Raw genomic sequence first — 24,331 nt, forward strand, 5'->3', positions numbered from 1 at the left:
CGCATGCATGGTATAATCTCGAATGCGCATAACCATAAACACTCGTCGCTTTTTTATCTCTCATCTTTGGCTTGACTTGGCTTTACGTCCGCGTCGGAGAGAGAGAAACCACGATATATACGACGACGCGCAACGAAAAACTGGCGAGATAGACGGAATAAAAACTACTCTCGCCGTCGAGGCAGCAGAGGCAAAAAAATTATTATTATTTTTACGCGAGCTTTCGGTGCATTTTAATTGGCATTATAGCCGCGCTGGATTTAAACTATTCCATCAGTCTCGAAGGGTTAAAACATGAATGATGCTCGTCTGTCACGATAAATAGATATTTTTATCAAGGGAAAATCTTAATAATAGTGTTGGAAAAGATGCATTTTCGGATAACCGTCGCGTACGTGCCCGCACACGAGGATGTTCGCGCGCGCGCACATTATCCTCGCCAAGATTTATAGTGGTAGTGTAGGTCGCAGATGGGGTGTGTATCGTTTTAAAGCGTTAGAAAAACAATCATCGGCGGGATGATCGTCCGAGTAAACAGACATCGGCCAAGCAGCCGCTCAAATCGGCCGAATTAGTCAACAAAGCGCGCCCTCTTCTCATAAATAATTACGATCCGCCGCTGAGATCGAGAGACCGAGCTTATCCCCTTACCGTATCCCCGCCGTATATACATACAAACAGACACTCCACTGTATATTCCGTACACGAACGCTGCGAGGATGTTCGTACAAAGGCGCGCTTAAAAATACCTCTCTTCTGATAAATAAATCAATCGCACCGCACCTACGCAATCCCAGAGCGCAAACATTACGCGCGACGACAATTTTAAGGGCGCATCCTTTTATTTTTTTTCTATATATAGCCGCGCGCGCTTTAAAAACTTGCCGCGCACGCAATCGTCCAATTATAAATGAGACCTGCTGAGAGGGACCAATTTTTTTTTTTTTTTTTTTATTTTTCAAACAACAAATAGAGCCGATGCGCGTGCGTACAACGCCAACAAAAAGAGCAAGAAATCGTCGACCGAGTTAAAGCTCGTGCACGGTGAGTGGTTAATTACGTAACTTCCTCGCGAAAATTCCATTAGCGAGAGAGAGATGCTCGCGGGTGCGAGATAAAAAGTTCGGCTGGTGCGCGTAAACAAACGGCATTTAATTAACTCGTCGCCCGTCGAATTTAATTAACGAGAGTACGAGGCAGTGGGACGAGAGACAGATAGAGAGAGAGCAAGTTTCATTTTTCCTTTTTGTTTTGCTTTTTTGGGCGGTGGCGGGCGCGAGATTTTTCTTTCAAAAATTAATCGGCGGAGGATTAAATATGTAAGGCTCTCCACTCTCTCTCTCTCTCTCTCTCTCTCTCTCTCTCAACGGAAATCATCTCTCTCGCGAGCGATTTCCCGCGAGAGATCGGAAGCGAAGTTTCTACTCCGGCCGCTACTGCTCCTTTCAGACTAAAAACACATAGACGTGTGGTGGAAAAGTTTCTCCGGAGAGTGAGAGGGAGAAAAGTGGCGATACGATCTGATGTTTCATTTCGTGGCAATCATTCGACTATACTTTAATAAAAGCCGTATTTTTATCTCGGAGTCTTAAACTTGCTCAACTTCTTTGACAACGAGGAAGATTAATTCAGTCGCCAGATTTATTTCAATTGTCATTTGCTACGCTGTTGAAATTCGTTATTGAGTCAATTCTAGCTTGACATTATTACGCAGATTCAAGAATTTAAGAATTGCGCCAGCTAATTTAACAAGTTGCAAAGACGAAGCATGTATCGAGCGCTCGGCATTAGTCTCGCAAATTCGTAATGATAAAGTCCATCGAGAAAGAAAATTTGCGGAAACAACGAAACTTATACCCTCTCTCTCTGGCGAAAGTTCCGTTACGTCGATAATACATAACGAGTCTCGAGCGTATTTGTTAAAACAGGCAATCGAGGCGTGGTACAGTATCTCTTTCGCGCAAAAAAACAAGAGAAAAGACTTGGCAGACAAGAAAAACGTATAGAACGTATACACACGTGCCTATATAGATAGTTGGCTATGCCATGCTATGGCGCATCCTGTACGCACTGGCTGGGGCATAAAGTAATAACCGGCGCGCGGCATACACACACACACACACACACACACACACACACACACACACACACACACACACACACACACACGTAGAGAGAGAAAGAGAGAGAGAGCCAACACAGTATACGCTGCACAACGTCTCTCGGGCCGGATCAATATCGGGCACCCGCTGCCGCCAGTTGAAAGTACGGGAGACGGAGGGATGGACGCGCCACTGTCGCCGCTCGCGCGCACGCCCAAGGAGAGAGAACAGGCTACGCTTGTCGCCTCGATAGACGGGAAACAAACTTTCATCTGCTCGTTCGGTCTTCTCCGTTGGCTGCGGCATCGATTAACCCGCGCGTGCCGATTAGGCCTCCAGTCGCGGCATCTTCGTGCGAGCAGCTGCGATTACGGCCGGCAACCTCACTGCCATTCGCTCAGACCTGCTTCTATTTTTAATCCCGTAGTTGGATTTTTCATTGACGAGTTTGCGCACTCGAATTAGATTACGACTGCGCGAAGCACGCGGCTACGTCGAGCATTCATACGAAAACGGAAAATATTTTGCCGGCGAGCAAATTTAATGAATAACTCTATATAACTCGCAGGACAACGACGGCAGGGTGTGTGGCACAGGCGTGACGTCAATGTCATTCACCCTCGCAGCCACGCGTGTGCGCGTTGTGTACTTTTTCTCGATAGAAACCAGGCCGTCGCCTTCAGTTCCTGCTGAAAACAATAAAAGCTTTGATGAGCCATGAAACTCTGTCTCTCTGTTGCCATATTGACAAAAGCTCCGTTGGCTCGCGCGCGGAGCTTTCATTAAAAACGCCAATAAAGTCGAATTAAAAGGCGCCACGCACACACGCCGCGGCGCTAATTTTATTTAGCGCCAATACGCTTTAGCCGCAACTATAAATATCGAGGCATCAAAGCCTGAATCTGCGTCGTCTCTGCCCTCGTCCTCTCGTAACTCACAATTAGGCGAGTCGGCCTCGCGAGCCAGCTTCCAAAATCTCAACGCTCGCGCAAAAGATGAAGATTTACGCGGTTTAATTAGCCGCCGCGCCCTCGATAATTGCGCGCGAGCGCTTACCGAAGCGGAAGTGATTTTTAGGGCTTTCTTCATAGAAATGCCGCTGGCGCTGCACTGCCTTTCGTTCGCTTCCCTCGGCGAGCGCCGCTACAAATATAGAAGCGGTGAGCGCGTTGCAGATACGAGCTCGATGAAAGTGCCGATTCCTGCGCTAGCTTTCGCGCTATAGTTCTTTCAGCGAACGGGGAGCGAGTCCTGCACCGAAAAAATACATTAATGGCCGAGTGGCCTCTTGCTCACTCTCGGATTTCCGGAAAACAGTCGATGACTTATCAAGATGCTTTTTCTTTTTTATATCCCCAAGTGGCCGGGGCCCCCATCGCCAGACAGCGAGAGAGAGAGAGAGAAACGTTTGTTAATACATTTATGGATTTGAACATTTGCACCCGACCTGTCCGCGTTGAGTAGGCTGTGAGATTCATTGCTCGGGCCTTTCATTCATTTTCAGACGTAAACACAGACGTTTCATTCAGTACAGCTATGCGTGCGCGCTGCTTCTGCTGCGTGTGTATTTTCGGACGAGTGCTTTCGTGAGAGTTTGCGAAAGCTTGATCGCATACGTGCGCTGAAGTACAATTCGTTTGTTCGATTTAGCATAAGCGAAACTCGGCACTCATGGAAACGAAAACAAAAATACGAGAGCCGCGAAAAAAACGTATCCTCGGGTAAGAATCCTTTTTTTTCGTTCGTCAAAGTGAGTTGAAATCCAGAGCAGCGGCGGCTCAAGAGAAATTAAACGGTCGCGTTTTTATAACATATAACAAGTCCGAATTTTTTCTGCGCATAGACCGTGCGCTTGTTGCATACAGTATACAGCTCTAATGAGGCTGAAATATCCGAGTTATCCGAGTTTCTCTCCCGCGAAACGATTCGCTAGTGGTGCATGCGCTTGTCGCACACGCATCCGCTCGGCCGTACTATTTCCAGCGGAAGAGAGAGAGAAGGAGGAGGACGGATCTCTCGGCCCATTTAAACTTAGCAACAAATTCATTATCCGATGAAATGCTATTTTCGCGCCCCCACTGCCTGCTGTATAAGCGTCTAATAACCCGGATGCCGATGACCTTTACTCTCTCTCTCTCTCTCTCTCTCTTTCTCGTGATAATTCTTTACGTGTTGCATTTTGCCTGCACACCTGCATTTTGAATGACCAGGCAAAGGCAATGTTTTTGTTGGCTAGGTAGCAGCCTCTCGATTAACTTCTCTCTCCGCGAGTTTCTCGCGCTGGCTGTGTTTTATGTATGCGAGAGTGAGACGGGCTAGAATGGGAGAAAAGCTCGTGAATTCGTAATGTTTTAATAGCGAGCCCAGAGAGACTTCTCTCTTCTCTTCTCTCGCCCTTTTTTCTTTTTTTTTTATTTCGACGGTGGCTTTAAGGTCGAGTTCTGGCGGAATTAGACGGAATTATTTAGTTCTGCGGGAGACTGTTTCATTTTTTAAACTCTCTCGTCTCTGCATTGTCGGAATGGTGTGTTTTCTCTTTTCTGATCCTTTTGCGTTGAGGGGGAAATCGAGTTGTCGTATACGTTTTCTTCTTTGTATTTTCGTATTATTTGCACCAAATGTACATAAACTTGCAGATATATTGCATTAACATAGCGTAAATAACTATGACAAAGCTCGTACACGGGTAGCTGTTTCAGTCACGATAAAAAAGAAAGTTTGCCACCATCGACGTCAAATGAAGAACAGACACCACGTAAAAAGAGGAGATTTCGATATCCATCAATCCGTCATGACCACAAGTGATTCCGGTAACAACCATAGCAGCAGCAAAAAAAAGTAGTGAGATAAGCAAAAAAGAAAAATTGGACAGTTTGAATCGCATGCGGGTTGCATAGAGGCAGGCACGCGTCAGTCGCATAAAAGCCTCTTGGCCCCGAAATTAATATCCGCTGGTATAGTGACGGGGTTCTCTCTCTCTCTCTTTCTCTCTGTGGCATTAATTCGTCGTAAGGATTACCATAAAGGCACAAAGGCTATATACCGCCACGGCGACGCCGACAGGGGGTCGAGAGACTAATCAACGGCCGTCTTCGACAGCCGTAGCGGCTCGCTCTCTCTCTCTCTCTCTCTCTCTCTCTCTCTCTCTCTCTCTCTCTCTGTATATACAAAGTCCCTCTCCGTCTGGCTTTGCCCCCGAGAAAATGAACGTTTCAATCAGTCGAACAGAGAGAAAAATATTTCGCGCTCTAATCAAGCCCTTTACGTAAACACTAATCGAATGGAGGCGAGTTTTTCTTGTCGGCGTCACACGCACGCCTTCGTAGCAATTCAGCCCTTCTCCTTCTGGCTGTACGCGCGCTCGAGTTAATCCGTCTTCCGACGACGATACTTAGGTTTATAATTGTGTTTCAGCGCTTGCTCGCCGCCGGGGAGACGAAGAAAAATGAGATGATTCTTTCTCCCGCGCGTTTCTTCTTCCTCTCCAGCGTGCAGCCTCCAGCCTAAGAGCTTTCAGCGTTAATTATTCCGTTATTCGTCAGGAGCAATCTCCTTTTCGACGCGCGCACGAGCTCTGCTTTACGACGAAACGCGTATCAAATTTTCATTAAATCTCCGGCGCTCGTCCTCTTTCTCGCCTCTCTCTCTCTCTCTCTCTCTCTTTAGCAACAATTTATGAGATTTCATTCATACACAAGGAGGAATAAAAACGAAAGAACAAGCAACGTGGCGCGACTTAATTAATTGGTTGTGAACGGTCGTACACGCAGCACTGCAACACGTTCTCCTTTTACTGCGCGCCAAACCAGGCGGAAAACTTGATTTATCAATTATTCGCGCGCGACCGAGGCGAAAGTAGAGCGAGCGCGTTAACGATTCATTAGCTCGTTATCCACTATTCACAAAGCAGAGAAAGATTCTTCAAAATTCTAGCTAATAATCGTATAATGATGCCGTAGTGCTGCTCGCGCGATACAACCTACCTCTGGCGTCGTTGACGACGACTCGGGGAATCTCGGTCTAGCAGCTGCGCTCGAGAGATTGATCGGACTCAATTAAAACGACGCACTTGGCGTGGGTCATTGTGCTGACGGATTTACCGCCGTGAATGTGCTTCGGCGAGCGTGAAGCAAAAATGAAGAGAAGAGGATACGTATTAAGTCGTGGGAGAGAGGAAAATATTGACGAGCTCGGGCCGCTGAGGGAGAAGATGCTCGCGCCTTTATTTACGACTAATGTCTCTTTGATCCGCCTTTTGGCGCGGACACAAAGCTGTCTCCACGGTATATAGCCAGGTAGTTATAACGAGAGCTCGATCACCTGGTCTCGCTTGTATTGTTGCCGCCCTTACAGCGACACTTAATCCGCACTCCATTATGCCGTTTTTCGCCCGTTGGACTACTACACGTCTCCTCTCCTGCGAGGTTTCTTTTTTTCTTTTCTCTCTCTCACTCTCTTTCAATAGAGCAGCGCGTATACAGGGACAGGAAAAAAGGATGTTTCGTAAGGGTGTGCCCCATGCTTGTTATACACGAGCAATTTTAAGCCGGAGCTAGCGAGTCGAGGATAGTAATGCATTTTCAATTGGATGTTACGTGTGTACACGTGAGACGACGAACGGGGTTGTCATGGAAAATGTTACCTCTTCTCGCTCTCTTTGTAGCACTTTATTTTTCGTGACTCGATGCGTCGGCTCTGAATATACATACGTGTGTACGTGCGTACGCGTGACGACTCAATTGTTGGAATTTGATATATCGTGCTGCGCGAGCGCGCGCTGCCTTTGTAAAGGTGTTGGGTTCACAAGACGTCGTCTAACGAGTTACAAACTCTGGATTCTAATCTTCCCGAGAGAGGAACTTTTTTTTTTTTTCTTTTTCTGAATGAATAAAGTTTCCCCGGATTATTTCAGTAACGGACGGCGCGGCGACCGAAACTTTCTTCGACGAGCAAAAAAAGAAAAGCAAAAAAAAGAAAGCTCGGTACATACACCGTCTGCAGTAAATTGACCGATCGGAGCCAATTTTTATGTACAATCATAATTAATCCCGAGCGAGAGCAAAATAGAACGATCGATCAATGGAAAGTTCGCGGGTGGTGCTGTAACATGATTAAGCCCACATCTATCACTAATTCGTTGCGCGAAAAAAGAGAAGAAAGTAGCAATATCTCGCTCAAATAAATTCATCATAGTATACAGCTCTCTCGGCTGGAGAGCGCTCGCACAAAATGCAGCCCTCGTACTGTAGTAGAAGGTAGTGGAGAAGTTCACCCCTCCATCGCATCTTCTCGTTAGAGAGAAAAAGGGCAGCCGCGCGTGAAATGATTTCTGACAAGCCGGCTTTCGATTCCGGCCTTTGTCAAATAAAATTACACACAGCCCTCTGTACATGGCTGCAGTGTATTAGCCAGGAATTTAATGCTTTTTAAGGATCTCCGTCGCACGCGCATACTAACGCTAGTGCGATTTTTTGATTGATTGTTTTCGTCTGCTCCCCTCGTACGTATTACAACTTGTATCGCTTTCGATTATGATAAATAGTGGCATCAACTGACGACTTCATCGCTCTCGGTCTCTGGGCTTTTCGCTTTTTCGCGACTCACCATTAGACGTAATATATTGCCGTTGCTATTGATGATCGCGCAACGCGCCAAAGACAGTTTAATTTCACGCGAATGTCTACAGAAAAGCTAGCTACCAGTTGAACGATCGATTTTTGTACTGCGACAGATCGACGACGCTCACAATGCGCGTATAGTCATGTAGATGCATCGCTTGTAAAAGCCCATTCTTTCTATGAAAAAGAAGCGAAGACGAACAAGAGGAAGCGTGAAGAAATTTCAATGATCAACGAGGCAGATAGACACGTAAAAATTTAAAAGAGAAGGAAAAAAAGGCCACGGGGGCATTCTCTTGCTCGACCATATATCTCTCGCGTCTCGCGCGAGCTACAATAGAGAAAAGAAGCGCACGGCGATGATGCACGCTCGACAAAGCATCAACTCGCGCGTGAAAGAAAATTACACGGGCGGGCGTGCGTCGGCTAACTACTTGTTGATGAATCAAACGAAACGAAGCGTTCCGCAATGTCAGTCAGTCGACAAAACAGAAATTTCTTTTTAGTTTCTTTTTTCTTTTTTAACACGTGCTTGCGCTTTTCCAGGAAGTGACGCCCCAAACTTTGCCGGCGCGATCGAATGACGGGTGTGTGCATGCGTTGCGCATATGGCCACGTGAATGCACGGCCACTTAAAGCTCCCTCTCTCTCTCTCTCTCTCTCTCTCTCTCTCTCTCTCTCTCTCTCTCTCTCTCTCTCGGACGGGAAGAGAGCTCGCCGAATGATTTTGTTAGAAGCTTGCTAACTGCCTGCCGGACGCTCGACCAGCAGGGAGGCAAATTGTTCTGTAAATCTCGGCGCGGCAAGAGAGACCCTGCCGTGCTTGTAGCTCGATACGATGATACATTTTGGGTGGGCAAAAGTGTCATCTGCGAGCAGCAGCTCGACTCGCCGGAAATTCAGCTGGGAAACAAGATATCCGAGGAAAAATGTGTCCGTTGTTACGAGCGTAGCGAATTCTCGTTTTCAATTAGAATCACGCTCGCGTTTCGCGAAAAAAAAGAACATTTATTTTCTTCGATTTTTTTACTCGCATAAATTTTATATAACGTAGAAAGTTTACAGCGGTGTTCCATTGAATTTCAAAATAAAAATGATGTCGGGTTATCGAAGCGATATCGTTTACGATCGAAAGTATAAATATAATCTCGAATATAATAAAATACATTGAATATGAAATCAAACGAGTTTGGAAAGTTAAAAATAAAAATCGGAAAAGAACATCACCCATAAACGAGCTACATATCCGCTCAATTTCTATTAAATTTATTTATCCTTGGATATAACATTACGCGCGCGCGAAAGAGAGAGAGAGAGAGCTGCATGAGCACTCGAATAATCAGCATTGGATTTCGCGCGTGCAGTGTGGTAGCAATGAGAGTATCGAATTAAAAAGCATCATACGTTTTCCGGACAAAAGCGTTTGATTAACGCACGTAGGAGTGGTCATGGAAAAAAGAACGTGACCCACATAGCCAACTAATTTTCCTTCGCGCGCTTGACGCTGGCTGGCGAAAAGAGAGAGGGAGAGAGAGTCACGGCAGAAAAAGTAAGAGAGGAATAAAAATCCTCCGGCTCGTAAATATCATCCGGCTTGCCGTGAAATTCTAAACACACAAGCTACAAAGACAGCCCCCGGAAATTTATAAACACGTCGGTCGTTACACAAATTAAGAAGACGTACATATCTGTCGGTCTTTCTCTCGCTGCGGGAAAACTCGTGAATTTGTCATCGGGGAATGTCGGGCACGCGCTTGCACGCTCGGCCCTGATACTTTACTTCTCTTGAGAGAGAAAAAAAGACGCACTGCAGTGCGAGAGTCGGAGTCGGAGGGGGACGACGGGGACGACGACGACGACGACGACGACGACGACGACGACGACGACGGTCCAATTACGTTAAAATAGAGTTTCCGCTGGCTGCGCTGCTGCTGCTGTAACTTGCTACTACTCTCTGCAGAGAAGCGTATTTACGAGCTTTCGCGATGTTTATTCTGAGGGACAGTTTTACGATGATTATCACGACTGACGATTTTTTATTAATAAAGGTGCATAGGAGGGCCCCGCCGAGCCTCGAGTGCTATACCGACAAGTCACGCGGAACTTCCTTTTTTGCCCTTTTCATTGGAAAAGTTGTTGCAACAAATTGCGCATTAAACGCCCCGCGCGTGCACCAGAAAGATGCCGTTTTACGAGAATTCTACTATACTTCTTCTTCTTCTTCTTCTTCTTCCTACTTTCAACTACTCTCAGAAGTTTGCACGATTTGCAAAATTGGGTTAAGAACTCGTTGCGCCTTCTTCTTGCTGGCGACAATTTTTTTACTTATTTACTCTTGACGCGGACTTTTTCTTGGCGGCCGTTCGGCGACTCGATTGTCACTTGCGCCGATTAAACCTCCTCATTGTATATCACCGCCAATTGGAATTACCGACACTCGCGCGTGCGAGGGCCTGAGAAGAGAAGTCGTTACGCTGGTGCTCTCTTGCTGGTGAGATGCATCGTTAAAAATTGTCGAACGCTTCTTTTTCATTTCTCGCTGGGCGTCCTCCGAGAAACAGCGATGCAGTCGCTCAGATAAAGAGTCGGTCGCATTGATAATAACGACCGAGGCAAAAACTGCAACACACAGCGAGCAGTCTTCTCTTTGAGCTTGTCTCCTTCGTCGCGTTTTGCCCTTTTATTTGGTCGGACTAACAGAGTGTCCCGAGAGAGTGCGAGAGAGAGAGAGAGAGAGAGAGAGAGAGAGAGAGAGAGAGAGAGAGAGAGAGAGGTTGCTTGTTTATTCAGAAAACGGGAGGCGCGGAAGGGGGCGGCAGCGTCGCTTTACACTGTAAAGTTTCGCGCTTCGAGAGCTTTTTATTGTTCAACACGTCGATGAGGAAAATTAATTTGCCGAGAGTAATGAGGATTTTCATTCGCTGAAAGAGAGCGAGGCCGAACGGACGAAATTAATTTTCAGATGCTGGTTCGCGCGCCTCGTCGAGTTATTATGACTCGCTTGGCGATAGAGTACCTAACAATGGTAAATTTGCTCTAACAAACAAAACAATAATATTTCGCTCAGAACAATGCCTCGAAATGCATAATACTAGGGGCGCGCTGGCGTAGCAAACTTTTGAATAAGCGCCGAAAGAGATTGCATTTGCAATAAGTCCACGCTTGCGCCTTGTATTCGCTAAATGTTTGTCGTAAATATTGCTTCGGCTGTCGAAAATTACACATTGCAGTTGGCGCAGCGACACATTTGCATGTCTCTGCGAGTCACTACCGCTGCGCCACTACCTTCGTGCCGTATGATTCTTCAAATATTGACGTGCGCGACATAGAGACGTCGACGCGATATTGTGTCTGCGTCGTCGTCGCAGGATAATCAAAAAAGGGAAAAAACACACCCCGGTAGATTTTTCAAAAGGATGGTAAGAAAAGGCCGAATCGCGTACATGAAAATCAGTCGCAATGTAAAGCGACAATCGCATCCATTATGAAAATACGAGGCTGCGAGGAAGGAGGAGTTGGGATATTCTCACCTTGCGCGCGAAATTCAAATGGGGAAACCTCATAAGAGGGCGGAGAGGAAAAAAGGTGTAAGGAGGTTGTCGGTGTAGGGTGTAGCCGAGGACGGCAGTGTCTGGCGATATTCACTTAATATAACTCTGGCGATAGTCGTATGGTCGCGAGCAGCACAGCGCATTAACAGATAAAAGCGCTCGCTGCGGCGATGGCTCGCTATGGCAATTTGGCTGCTCTGCTTTTTCCAGACGGGAATTTTTCGTATTGGCGTCACGTGCGCAATATTATTACCCGCACACGTGGTCTCCACCCGTAATATTCTCTCTCTCTCTCTTGGTATAGCGATCGCCAGTGGAGTTTTGCGGTACATTCTTGGAAAGTTGCGCACCGCCCGCTGCTGCCGTCGACAGACGTGACGCTCATATGAGTTTTTCTATCTCTCATATTCGGACGCGCGGCTCTTAATGAACGGACGCCCGGGAATGCGCGCGATTTAGCATTGAGATTTGCTCGCTTTTTCTTAAGAGAGCCGTACTCGGGACATCAAGGCAGACGTGTTATTGTCTTTTCCTCGATGGATGGCTTTAATTGCGACGCCGGCACGTAGACACTGGATTTCTACGGGCTATCGAACGCCAGACAGAGACAGATAGAGACACGAGACGGCAAGTGGGTCGCTGCGCGGCGACGCGCTCGGCTATCCCAGCCCTGTCTTTGTGTTTGCCTGATGCAATACGATTTACTTTTATCGCTTCGCAGCGCCGAGTAAGCAGATAGGTTTAACGTTTTATGGCGCCAGAATTGTCGCCATTTAGACGACCGACCTCACTCTTTGCGCATTATTATGAAAATCGGCGCGAAACAATGTCATTTCATCTGCCGCGTGGAGAGGAAAACTTTTCTAGAAATGCCTGCAATTCAGAGATCAAAACGGGACCGCTCTCATTTTTATCCTCCACTGAACTTGGAGTGCGGCTATTAAAAGGATACTTTGCACTTATTCCTCGTGAGTAATGTATCGGGGCGGAATGAACTATAAGACAAGGCAAAAGATTGACGCCGTTGAAAAAGCCAGCAGCAAGCGGAATATACAGTTCTCTCTCTCTCTCTCGAAAGTTTTAATTTTTGCAGAATTTCAGGCGCGAAGTTCCCTCGCTCTCGTGCGCTCGCTCGTTACTTTTTCAGGCACATCTCTCGCGCACTCGCGCGCAGCGCCAGCCGGCAGCCGGCAGCCGGCAGCCGGCCGGCAAGGCGAGCGACGATTTAATTTCACATGCGCTTACGTTCTCAATTATGCGCAAAGTGAATTGCATTCTCGCACGAGTTTGCAATCTCAAAATACTCTCTCAGCCGACAGACAAAACACACAGCGCCCGACTTTTCCGTACGTAGGTATAAGTGCGCAAGGGCCATTATTGTTCTCGCGTAAATGTGGAGTTTGACCGCACGTCGTCGGCGGAACGCGAGGCGGTTAAAAAATTCTCAGTCGGCCTAAATATATATTTCTTAGCAGCGCGAGGGGAAGGTCGTGGGTGTGCGTGCGCGCGTGTGTGTCTGACTATACACTTGAACGCTTGACGCGGCGACATTTTTTAAAAGTGTCAGCGGCGGTGGCACTGATTCCAGGGCCGTTATTAATCAAGCGAATTATTTCTTCGTGTTGTTTTGCTGTATAATTCTGCCCTCTCTCTCTCTCTCTCTCTCTCTCTCTCTCTCTCTCGCGCGCGCGCGCACGTTTTCTCCCGGCGAGAGTTTGTACGGCTCGAGTAATTTACGAGGTCGACGTTAAGGGCGCGAGGAGTTATTTATGAGTGTATTCTTCGCCAAGACTTTATAATTCGATTGTAATTTACGCTGAGAGAGTGGGAGTTGAGAGTTTGGCGAGATTAGGTTATAGCTGGGCATCGCTCTTTGCGCATTATTATTATTATTATGGTCTCGTTGGCCGTGCGCGCGAGATCGATGGTCGCGGGCGCACGTATTGTTTCCTTTTTCACGGCTATTAGTCGGCCAATGGAAATATGATTAGCGAGAGCGGCACAAGCGCGTACACACCTCGTGATCAGAGATTCTTTTTTAAGCGCATGCATGCACGTGTCTGCGCGCAGGCTGAATCTCCCCTGCCATCCTTGCGCGTTAAAAAAGGGGGTCGAAATGGACGCACTTTGTGCAGCAGGCGCGCGCGGCTAAGCTTATTACTGCCTCATTAGATTGACCGGCCGCTAATGAAGTATTATTTTTAATTATTTATCACGAGGGTTAGAGGCTCGCGCGTGCGTCAATTATTCACGCGGGATCTCTCTAGAACTTATTCAAAGGCTTCAATTCTTAATGAAGCTGTATACGTACGGCTATCGTGCGCTCGGCTCTGATTTACGCCTGCACATGTCTTATATACGTCTCGTTAGTCGTACATCCTGCTTATTAATTCAAAATGCGTCTCGCCAAATTTTCACATACAGACACACCATCAACTATTCAAATAAAGTCAGATATATTTTAAATTCCAGATATGCTTCGGCTATTGGATTTGCGTATTAGGTATGTAGATGCTCTCTCCGGCAATTTCGGACAAGAGACTGTGTCGCGGAATAGGTTAGACGATTTATGAAGTTGCGATAGCATTAAAAATGCATAGCTTGTTCACTCTCCGAACATCTATTTCGAACGGCTGGAGAATTTCAGGTGTGCCATTGCTATGTATAAGGAGCTGAGTAATCAACTACTGAAAAAGCAATTCCACCGAGATAATGCACTCACCTGTGACAAAGGGAAACGAGTCTTTTCTTCCAAAACGCATTATCAATCAGTCGAAAGAATGCGTTTCTACTCTCCTAAAAAAGAGGGATCTTAGCTCATTATCATTCATCTTCTCTCAAAAAAAAAAAAAAAAAAAAGAAGACTCCGTCTCCGTTCCTTTCGTCAAACATCCAATATAAGTCTGTCTTTTATCTTTTCAGGCTGCCACCTCAACAGCAGCAAGTCGGCGTGGGTACCTTGGGTCCAGGCCCGGGTACTATGGCGGGTAACGGCGGTACCAATCCAGTGGTGCAAGGTCAACCAGGTCCACCGGGTTTGGTGATGCCTGGATTCCCGATGAGAGGTGCCGCAGTGCCACATTACTCGCCGTACTCGCCGTCGCGTTTCCACATCGACAAGCGCTGTCAGCATCGCTGCACCTGGAAGTGCTTTAGCATCGCCATGATCCTCGTGGTCGTCGCCCTCAGCGCGATGCTCGCCTACTTTGCTGGTAAGTTCTCCTACCTGGCCGAACACGTGTTGCGACGCTATGAATTATTTATGAGCGCGCGAGGCAAGACAGCGGGGGCCACATAATCTTCAGGTGTGTAAAAACCAGCGCAGAGATAAATGAGGTGGCATGCCCGGAGATAAGGCGAGCGCGAGCTCCGTGGGCGATGAGTCGCTCTCGACAAAAGACCACGCGGCCTTTCGGCAGCGATGAGTCATTTGACGCTTTTGTTTCTGGCGTTGTGCTGCGCGCGCTTTCTCAACGGGCGTCGCTCGACCAGCGCATATTCATCTCTCGAGACGAAGAAAGGTTACGAATGCAAATATCGGCAGCGGGTTGGGATGAATCGCGCGCCCGTCGGCGTACCTGTTGCGCCGTCACCGCGCCCGTCTTTTTCTAATTCGCCGCTATGAGCCGTCTGACTACTTGGCTGCGTTTTCGACGCACGCGAGATTAGCCGCCACGTACATCGACACGCCTGCTGGAAATATCGACGCTCGCGACAGGAAAATCCAATTAGAAATGGCGAAGTCAATATTGAAGAAGGAAAAAAAGGCGGCAGAGAAAAAGGCGTAATTAGCAATGGCGGCGCCGAGTTATTTCTACCGGGCAAACATTCGATTCGATTTCGCGCGCAGCAGACACCATCGCCAGCGCTGGCTTTTTTCCATTTCTCTTTTGTTTACCCTCTCGCGCGAATCGCTTGTTGCACCCAGCAGCTACAGGGCGCCAAGTACTTTTTTTTCATTCTTTTTGCAATAACAGCCGCTGAGCCTATTGTTTGCGAGATCAATTTCACGAGCGCGACGCTTTTTTTTGCTCCTGACGGCAGGCTTCATTAAAGTGATGGGTCAATTGAATATTCAATGTGTTATGTGCAGCCGGAATTGTTAATTAATAAGTCTCATGTACGCCTGTGTGTTCTCTGGAAATGTTGCAGCTGTGAGCTCGATGAAACAAATTGACAACGCTAATTGCATTTTGGCGCAAGACGTCAAGGCTGTCACTCACGAGAATGCAAATGTGCACGACTCGATATCCACGCAAATTCCGACTGAAGGTGAGTTTCAAACAATCGATTCTCTAGCCCCGCTCCCCTTTCTACCTCCTCCTCTCATGTCGCATTTGAATTTCCCGTTTCACCTCGGTCTCTCGATGCATAGATTCGATACTGCAAAATTGTCTTTTGCAAGTTTCGCCAGCCAGAGAAACGAAAGAGATATCCGATTAAAGCGCGAGGTTATCGATAATCGAACTCTCGGGAATATTCATCAAAAAAAGTGCTCGCCTATTGGCTAATCTTAACCATCGCCAAACTGTCAATTAAAGTTTCAGAGCTCCCCTGCGCGGCAATTCCCCTACTAGGTGACAATATTATCAATCGGAAGGTCGGAACTTTACCGTATGATTTAGGTGTTGCAGCGGATCAAAAACAAAAGAGAGAAAAATTGATTGTGGAAGGAGAAAATAAAAAATCACTCTAACCTCCTTAGACGAGAATTTATCTCGGTGTATTTCTCTTTCTTTTACGCGCGTGAGACGGTGATTAATGGGTTGTGAGAAAATTCTTGCTAAAGCACTTTCCTCTATTTAAACACCTTTTCTTCTGATAGGCAAGCAAATTGATACTACTATATGGCTAGATTCAAACGCTTGGCACAGCTAAAATCTCCCATTTTCATCCCTGAGCCAACAGAGAAAGGATGGGAGCGAATAGCATTAATATGCAGATAGCATGCGGCATCACGTACTTTCGGCTCCGCGTAATATTGATAATTAGCGCGGGGACTTATTTTTCGTCGTGCGCGCGCGCGCCACAGGCAGAAAACTCATTTAAATTTAGATTACGCTGCCGTTTATTTTGAATAATTTTGATACCGCGCACGAAAAGTAGAGGCACTCTCGCTCGCCAAAAGAGAGAGAAAAGAGTTATTGTAAACTCACGTACAAATTAGCCTTTTGTGCCCATTCCCTTTCTCCGCGCGCGAATCCACAAAAGAAAGTTCAGGGGAGGAGGTGAAAAAAAGTAGTCTGCTGCGTTTTTCCGTCCTCGCGCTAAAGCGAGGCGCGCCGAGGCGTAATCGTGACAGATTTTACTGCGAGGAGCGGGCTCTTCCGACTCACCCCCGTGGCGTCTCTCTCTCTCTCTCTCGACAATGCCGAGAGCCTCTTTTCCCGCGTATATACGCACTCACCGACAGACAAAAATAAATGCCCGCGCGCGTGAAAGACAAAAGACAATTATGCATATCAACTGAATATACGGCTAAATTCACATTTTATATTATTCCTTATTTATTTGCTTTTATATTTACGAGAGCTGCCAACTCGCGATTGTATGCAATTCATCGTTCTCTTTGAAATACTGCGAATAACCTTTTCAACGTCGTACTTTATTACATCTTCTTCTATTTCGGATGCAAAGTAAAAAAAATGAGATAAATAATAAAGCTACACCAGCTCTAGAGAGATGCGATTTTCTTGGATTTGCTTATCTGAAGCTAAGTAATCGATTAATTCTGAAAATAATAATTCATACGATGAATAATTTTGTACTAGCTAGCGTTTGTAACCAAACTTTTAATCAAAAAGCTTTCAAAGCACATTCGTTTACTATTTTATTCGTTAAAAGTTCGGCGCAAAACCATCTTGCAAAATATTCAAAGCCGCAAAGTGGTTCATTCGAAGAAAGTTTTATTTAGAATATCGCGGAACTGCGAGCAGACTAGGTAAAAGTTGAAATTTTTTCCATAAAACTCAGCATGGTTGGCGCCACCCTCGAAACTCACAACAAACTAAAGCGCGATAACATTCATTCGCGACCCTCGAGCACCTAAAAAAAGACGCGAGTCTGCCACGTGCTCGCAAAGCTTTAGACGAGCCAGCCAAAAAAAAAGCAGCACGTCGACCCTTGTGCTTACACAAAAGACAGTTGCCGAAAAGACAAAAGCTTTGTACTTGCACCGCAGATAACGTCAGTCAAATAAAATAAAAATAAAAATAAAAATAAAAAGAAAGGAGAAAAAAAAATGCCTGATTTCAGCAGAGAGTCTACCAACGAGCACAGCGGAGCACTCGAGTGCGTCAGCGGACTCGTCAGCAACGTCATCCGAACAGCACGCGCAACAGCAGCATCAACAACAGCAACACCAGCATCAGCAACATCCGAGCGACCCGCAGATTCAACAGTCGGCTCAACAATGGCCAGCTGTTCTGGAGCTGCAATCTTACAACGTTGCTCACTCGGCCGTAATACCGCCTTATCATTTCTGGAACACGGAGTTTCGCAACAAGCAGCCCGCTTTCATCCGGCTCAATCTGACTCTGCCTTGGGGCGCTAATTTCGCCGTGTACGGGCGCAGAAACGTGGCGCCAAGTGTCACGCAGTATGACTTTGTGGAGTTCGTCAAAGGCGGCAGGCTGGATCACCGCTTGAAGAGAGACGTGTTCGCGTCGGCCGCCGGCGCCGCACCCGTCAGCTTTACCGCCGATCTGCCCGGCAGTCCGGCCCTGCCGCCGGAGCCGCAGCTCGTGCCTGCCTACGCCGAGGAGGAGGTGTCCACGATGTTTCAGCACCTGCTGGCCAAGCGGTCCAGTTACGAGCCGATGCTGGTGAACGTCAGTCTGCTGCAGTACCTGGACACTGGCCGTTGGTTCCTGTCCGTTTACAACGACGAGCTGCAGCCCTACAAGGTCACGCTGATCATCACCGAGGCCGAAGGGGTTTCCACCACCTGTCCCAACGATTGCTCGGGACGGGGTTCCTGCTACCTCGGAAAGTGCGACTGTATCGACGGCTTTCAGGTCAGTCTTGGTCCCACTTTTCCTTTCTTCTTGCATCTTTCAATGCCTATCCGGATCGACGGTAATCTCGCGCGATACGTGAAGCACGAAAGTGGAAAACAAGAAGCTTCGTTCATTATTCACTTGAGCAGATTCAAAGATATCGTCTATCATTCAATTTGCTCTCGGAGTACATCAATAACGGTTTCATGAGATGAAAAAGCGGAAAATGTCATACTCGCAATAGCGCACCAACTCAATGGAAAAACTATCGATATTAATTACATCTCTTCCATCGCGCTTCATCGTATATTCCTATCGAGCTAAAAAGAAAAATATTGGCTCATCATTATGGATTAATCCGGTGTCTGCCTCGCCTCTCCATAGGCTCCGCGCAAAACTCGATTTATAACCGTCACAGCCAATTCGCGAATATACGTTATTGGGCTGAAGCCCACGCACCCGTCAAAACTAATAACGTGACAGCCAAACTTTGCTGCTCAATTTGTATCGCGTCCTCTTGCTCGATGCGTATATATGCTTATATATCTATACATCCGCGTGCGCGCGTTGCGGCTTTGCAGCCGGAGAGAAATCTCGAGATTGATATTAACAATTCAGGCTATAAAAAATTCACGATTCTCTCTCTTTCTCGTTCTCGCTCTTACGACGTTTTCCCATTTAAAAAAGCAAGCATACAATACGTCTAATAGCTTATCCTCTAAATGTAATGTAGTACGTCGATACGGCTTTCCTGAGCGCGGATAAATTGGTTATTGACACGAGAGCGAGCGAGCGCTCGCAGAGTATAGCCTGCAGTTTCAGGAATAAAACATCAATAATCAAACTCTCGTTGAGAGCGTGCATACAAGCCGGCAGCGAAGAACGCTGAGTATTGTATGCACGGCGATAAAGGACAATTACCTCTAGGGGTGTCGAGAGAGTTTAGCAGCGGCGAATTAATGCAGAGTCACGCTCTCGAATCTCAAAGATACATAAAGGGCGCGACAGAGCGAATTTTTGTCGCCATTCCAGTAAAAAAACCGGCTGGGGGTGTTGCGCGCGGATGACGTATTCGCTGCCAACTTTTAAAATCGACTTACAACTCGTCCCGGTAATCCTTCTTTTCTATTACCCTCAGCGACGAGCGAGCGAGCGAGTCTTCATGGACTGTCGTGTTAGCTGTTTGTCGACCTTTCAACAGCGATTTGTCATTCTTAACCCATTCAGTCAATCGGTATTGCGCGACCAAATCACTTTCTACCGATGTCTTTCGATTTACATTATATTGATTTCTGGCCCACCGCCTTTCGCGTACGTTTCGCATTTTAAACTCTGACTCATGCGTGCGCCTGTATAACGAGTGATATACACGGCCAGCAATGGTTTACGATGCTGGATAGGTTACAAACGAAAGAATTTAATTGATTCGGTAGACAGAAGCTCGTGTTTTTTTCAGCCCAGTGGAGTTTGTTTGGCGTTTTCATCACTTTCGCCGCCTTTTTTTTGCTATCTGCTCGCGACAGTGTGTAACGAAAAGTAACAATTTTTAATTAAATTTCCCTTCCGCAGTGCGATCTGGGCAAAGCGCTATCGACTATTTTACACAACTTGTTAACAAGCCTCGTTGGGAGAACTATTGCTCTCGGAAGATTTTTATTCGTAATACCCGGCACTCGATATCGCCTCGATAAAAATCTCCGATTTCATATAAGAAAAAAGTGGATTTGACGCGCGTCGTCCGTCTACTGCCTCTTACGACGTCGTAACTGATTTTTCACAAATAAAATCTAGCAGTAGAACGACATTCCACCCCCCGAAGGAAGAGAAGACAGAACCGCGGCGTGAAAAAGCGTGTATATATAAGGGGGACGAGACGTCTCGAAGCGAGTCTAATTTGACCCTCGGTGCGTGCGCGTTTCTCTCGAAAATGTGATTTGGACATTTTAATATCGGGAGCCCGCGCGTCCGAAATGCAATTGGCGCGCAAGGACGATTTCTCCGTGACGAATTCGCGCGCGCGCGCCATAAACATTCCCTCAGGTCAATGTATCGTGGCACGTTCTTTTCACGCCACACACGAATAGATCAGAGCAAGGAGAGAGAGAGAGAGTGAGACGGAGATATCCAGAGGGGCGATTATGGAATGGGCCACTGGCTTCCGATTGCCAATTTCACGCGATGATTATATGGATTAATTAATTTAGTCATCTCGTGGAACATATAAAAAAGTAAAGGAAACACAACAAGAAAAAATAACTAGAATGAGCGGAAACTTACGATTGAAAGTTTACATGTATATTTGCCTATCGCGCTCGCAAGCTCGCAAGTTGCGGGGGTGTAAGCGAAGAAAACCGATAAAAAAAAGTTTTGGCGCGTGCGAGTCTGTGTGCTCGGCAGTAGTAGCGCATTCTCGGCAACTCCTAAATTATTAAATTCCCCGGGCCCGCGTCGGCAGAAGTCCGAATGCGTTATATATGCTCGCACTAGCGTTATACAACTGCTGTGTGGAATATATACAAGGGAGTAAGAGAGAAAAGAGCACAAGCCGCCTTAGTTTTAGGCCATTACCCACGCGACCGCAAACGACATAATGCTTTATTCGCGCGGGCCTCCTTATTAAACCATGGAGTTGAGGGTGGTAGGCTCGGTGAGCACACGATTCCTAGATGTAACGTCCCGCCGCACGGGCTTATTAATCGAGAGCGACTTATACATATGTGTATATATGTACATATATATACGGGGGAATAATTGCGCTATATAATTCTCGTCGCGCAGATTTAGGCCTAATCGTCTGCTCTGCAGAGCAGGCTCGTCTTTCTGACCGCGTGATATCGCTTTGGCACGACGACGACGACGACGACGACGACGACGACGACGACGACGACGACGACGACGACGACGACGACGACGACGACGACGACGACGACGACGACGACGACGACGACGACGATTTCCATGGCGACCGCGCCAGCAGTTGGCGGTCGATAAGTCCTGCACTCGCTCGCGCATGCGTATTAGCTCAAGTCCTGTGCCTGTCCGTATTGCAGCCTACTCCCTTTTTCCGCCTCTCGTAATACACATCTATCTATCTCTCCGACCTGCATACACCGTGGAACGAGCGGGAGGGAGAGGCAAATGTAAAACCGATGTCGCCGGCCGATTAATGATGACAAGATTCCGACGTCGAGCGACGACCAGAGCCGGATATAAGTTCTGCGACGCTCTATTGCACCGCCGCCGCCCTGCCAATAGCCCCTCTACTCGCTCTCTCTCGCTCCCTCTCTGCGGTTAATGCTGCGCGTTTCTGTTATCGGCCAGTCATCTGTGATGCATTCTCTATAGTTATATGTAGGGCCGTCATCCTTGAGATATTACTGTCATTTCTTTCTTACTTCGACCTTACTCTATTTTTTTGCGGTATTTCGTGTGCAGCGCGCAGACACGTTCGGCATAATCGGATGGCTTTACGGAATCGCGGTGGCTAGATAATAATAGACCTAATGATTTATTGAAAAATTTCTGTTTCGATTATCGATGTGCTTCGCGCGACTCGTGGCGATACGCGAGCGCTATATATGTTGCCGTCTAAAAACTTATTCATTATTCTCTGGTGGACGATTAATGAGCTCTAAAAAGCGAGCACAGAGCGCTCCGAGTTTCGCTGAAAAATAATAAATTACAGCTTTTCCATTCGGCCGCATAATATAATCTCGCCGCAACGGCAGCACCAGCCGCAGCAGGGAAGACGAAGAAAAACAAGCGGCAGTAGTGGATTGGCGAGTATATGCAAAGTAGCCAGCATCGATAGACCGACTATCCTTTTGCATTAAGCTTCCACAAGTCATAAGCTTGCGCGCGGGGATATAAATGAGCGAGGCACCGATAAAAATTCGTATACAAATCGCCTACAGCGTCTTCTCTTCTTCCACGCGCGCGATAAACTCCCTCGGCAAAACAAGAGAGAGAAACTTGAAAAACCCCTCGACAGTGGCGGCGGCGACGGCAGCGGCGGCGGTGGCGGCAGCCGTCCATCTGGCCTCCGTGCTGCTTGTCAACGAACTCAGAGCGGGGGCGAAACGACGATTGATGACGCGGCTGCCTGCCTTACCCGAGATTTTTCGGAGAAGAGCGAGCCAAAGATAAACCGGATAGTCGACAAATTGATGATTACCCGCCCACCCCCCCCCCCCCCTTTCAATTTTTCACCACCTTGCTCGATTGTACGCGAATTCGCAACGTTGTCCTTGATAACACACACACACACACACACACGCACATTCGCGCGCGCATTTTTATTACTGACATTTTTTTACGCCATGCGAAACGAGAAAGAAGCAGAGAACCATCCTAATTTTCCGAGGTAATGAGCCGGAAGAAATGGGCCGGCTAATCAAGTCTGCGTGAGCCACAGCGGTGGCAGCGAGTAATCCAATATTTATTTATGAGACTGTAACGAGAGAGTCGTCCGCACAGACAGACACACATCGATGCATTTCGAAATTCCTCGGGATGAATAAGTCAGAACTGCGGGAGAGCTGCGCGCGATAAATTTGCTGTGTGTATTGAAGAAACGAAAGGGCTGCCGTACGCTGCCGTACTGAAGTAATTTCCCGACGGATCTTCAGCGTCCCTCGCCTCTTCTAAATTCATCGACCATACGTCTTATCATTTCGACAGCTGTCATACCGCATTCGAACTATATCGTCTTCACGACGACGTGGATGAGACATATGTTCATTTACACCACGCGCCAAAATACTCTTTGTTTCTATTTACTCGGCGTATTCGGCTTTTGTTCACTTTCCGATAGAAATCTCTCTCTCTCTCTCTCTCTCTCTCTCTCTCTCTCTCTCTCTCTCTCACTAACTCTCTGTCGCTTGCACGGGGGTGAAAAAAGCGAGCGGCGACGACGAGAGAAGGGAAAAAAATTAGCGACGCGCGGCGTGAACGTTACGTGTTATAATGGACGCAGGCAAGCGAACGTGAAAAAAAGAAGCGAAGGGTGGCATTTTCCCTTTTTTATTTATTCTCTACTTGTAATACATTTCTCGCGTATACGTGAAGCTTAATTAAAAGAGAGAGAGAGAGAGAGAGAGAGAGAGAGAGAGAGAGAGAATTTCGCGCGCGCAATCTTTCTTTCGAAAAAAAACCAATAAAAAAATATACGTAGAAAAAGATCGCGTTTGTATACGGTATTTAAGTGCTTCCGCTCGAGCTTTCATTATTAATTTCCTGTACGCACGGGGCACTCGTATATACACATAATCGGTTGTTCATCGCGCTCACGCAATATTTCAATGTAGGTGCGCGTTCGTTCTGTCGGTATTTCTTAATAAGATGGATTAAAGCACTTGTTGAGGTCGCAGCGTCGACGAGATAAAAGCGCTCGCTCGCCTCATTTCGTGCTGCAACCGAAATAGACCTATTTCACGGAGTGCGCCGTTAATGCGGTAATGCTCGACTGCGCCAAAAACCAATAACCCTTTACAAGGCCATTCGACGAGCGAGAGGCAGTTTTTCCAGTGGTTTTCAGCGACGCCAAGCGAGTTCGCGAGGGATTTCCGACTCGGCCGAGAAAAAAAGCTCGGCTACTCCTCGCTACCGTGGCGGTTCTCTGATGCTATTGAATTTTCGTGCTCACAGTTGAAATTTTGCGGAGGTAACGTGCTTTTCGATATGATATCGATAATGGAAGTGTTGAGCAAAGAGAGCCCAATATTTACTGGAAAAAGCGGAAGGATTCTCAAAGCCGGTCAACTTTCGTCATCGAAAATTCGAATGACGAAATGGTCGTTCCTTCGAATCGCTGCACTGTCTACCGTTTCAATTAAAATACCACGGAAAACGAAAAACAGGGGATGCTCCGTCGCGTGTAATTAATTAAAGATAGAAACCGCGTTTCCGATCCCCGTATCCCCGTCGCGAGTATAGTGTATCTGAAATCAGTCGGCAAACACAATGGGCCAAGCTCCAGTAGTCAGTTCTCGGCGCGGATAATTCGAGGCATTTAAAGCTGCGCTGGCAGCGAACGTTAATTAAAAGCCAGGCCCTTTTGTCCC

The 24,331-nt window shown here is 47.1% G+C and overlaps 1 protein-coding gene across 5 annotated transcripts in view; it reads left to right on the forward strand.

Annotated features, from left to right (window-relative positions):
• The window catches only part of LOC131666205 (teneurin-a), a 65,406-nt gene that overhangs the window by 11,765 nt on the left and 29,310 nt on the right, over positions 1-24,331 (forward strand). For 4 of the 5 annotated variants that reach the window (XM_058938645.1, XM_058938647.1, XM_058938648.1 and 1 more), the window contains 3 exons: positions 14,194-14,483; positions 15,424-15,543; positions 17,527-18,287. In XM_058938645.1, coding sequence (XP_058794628.1) covers positions 14,194-14,483; positions 15,424-15,543; positions 17,527-18,287 — 1,171 coding nt within the window. The remainder of the gene's footprint in view (positions 1-14,193; positions 14,484-15,423; positions 15,544-17,526; positions 18,288-24,331) is intronic. The other variant, XM_058938646.1, reaches the window with a different exon arrangement.

The sequence above is a fragment of the Phymastichus coffea genome, unplaced genomic scaffold (assembly GCF_024137745.1).
Source record: "Phymastichus coffea isolate CEN01 unplaced genomic scaffold, Cenicafe_Pcof_1.1 PCOF00057, whole genome shotgun sequence".
In the NCBI taxonomy this organism is placed as follows: Eukaryota; Metazoa; Arthropoda; class Insecta; order Hymenoptera; family Eulophidae; genus Phymastichus; species Phymastichus coffea.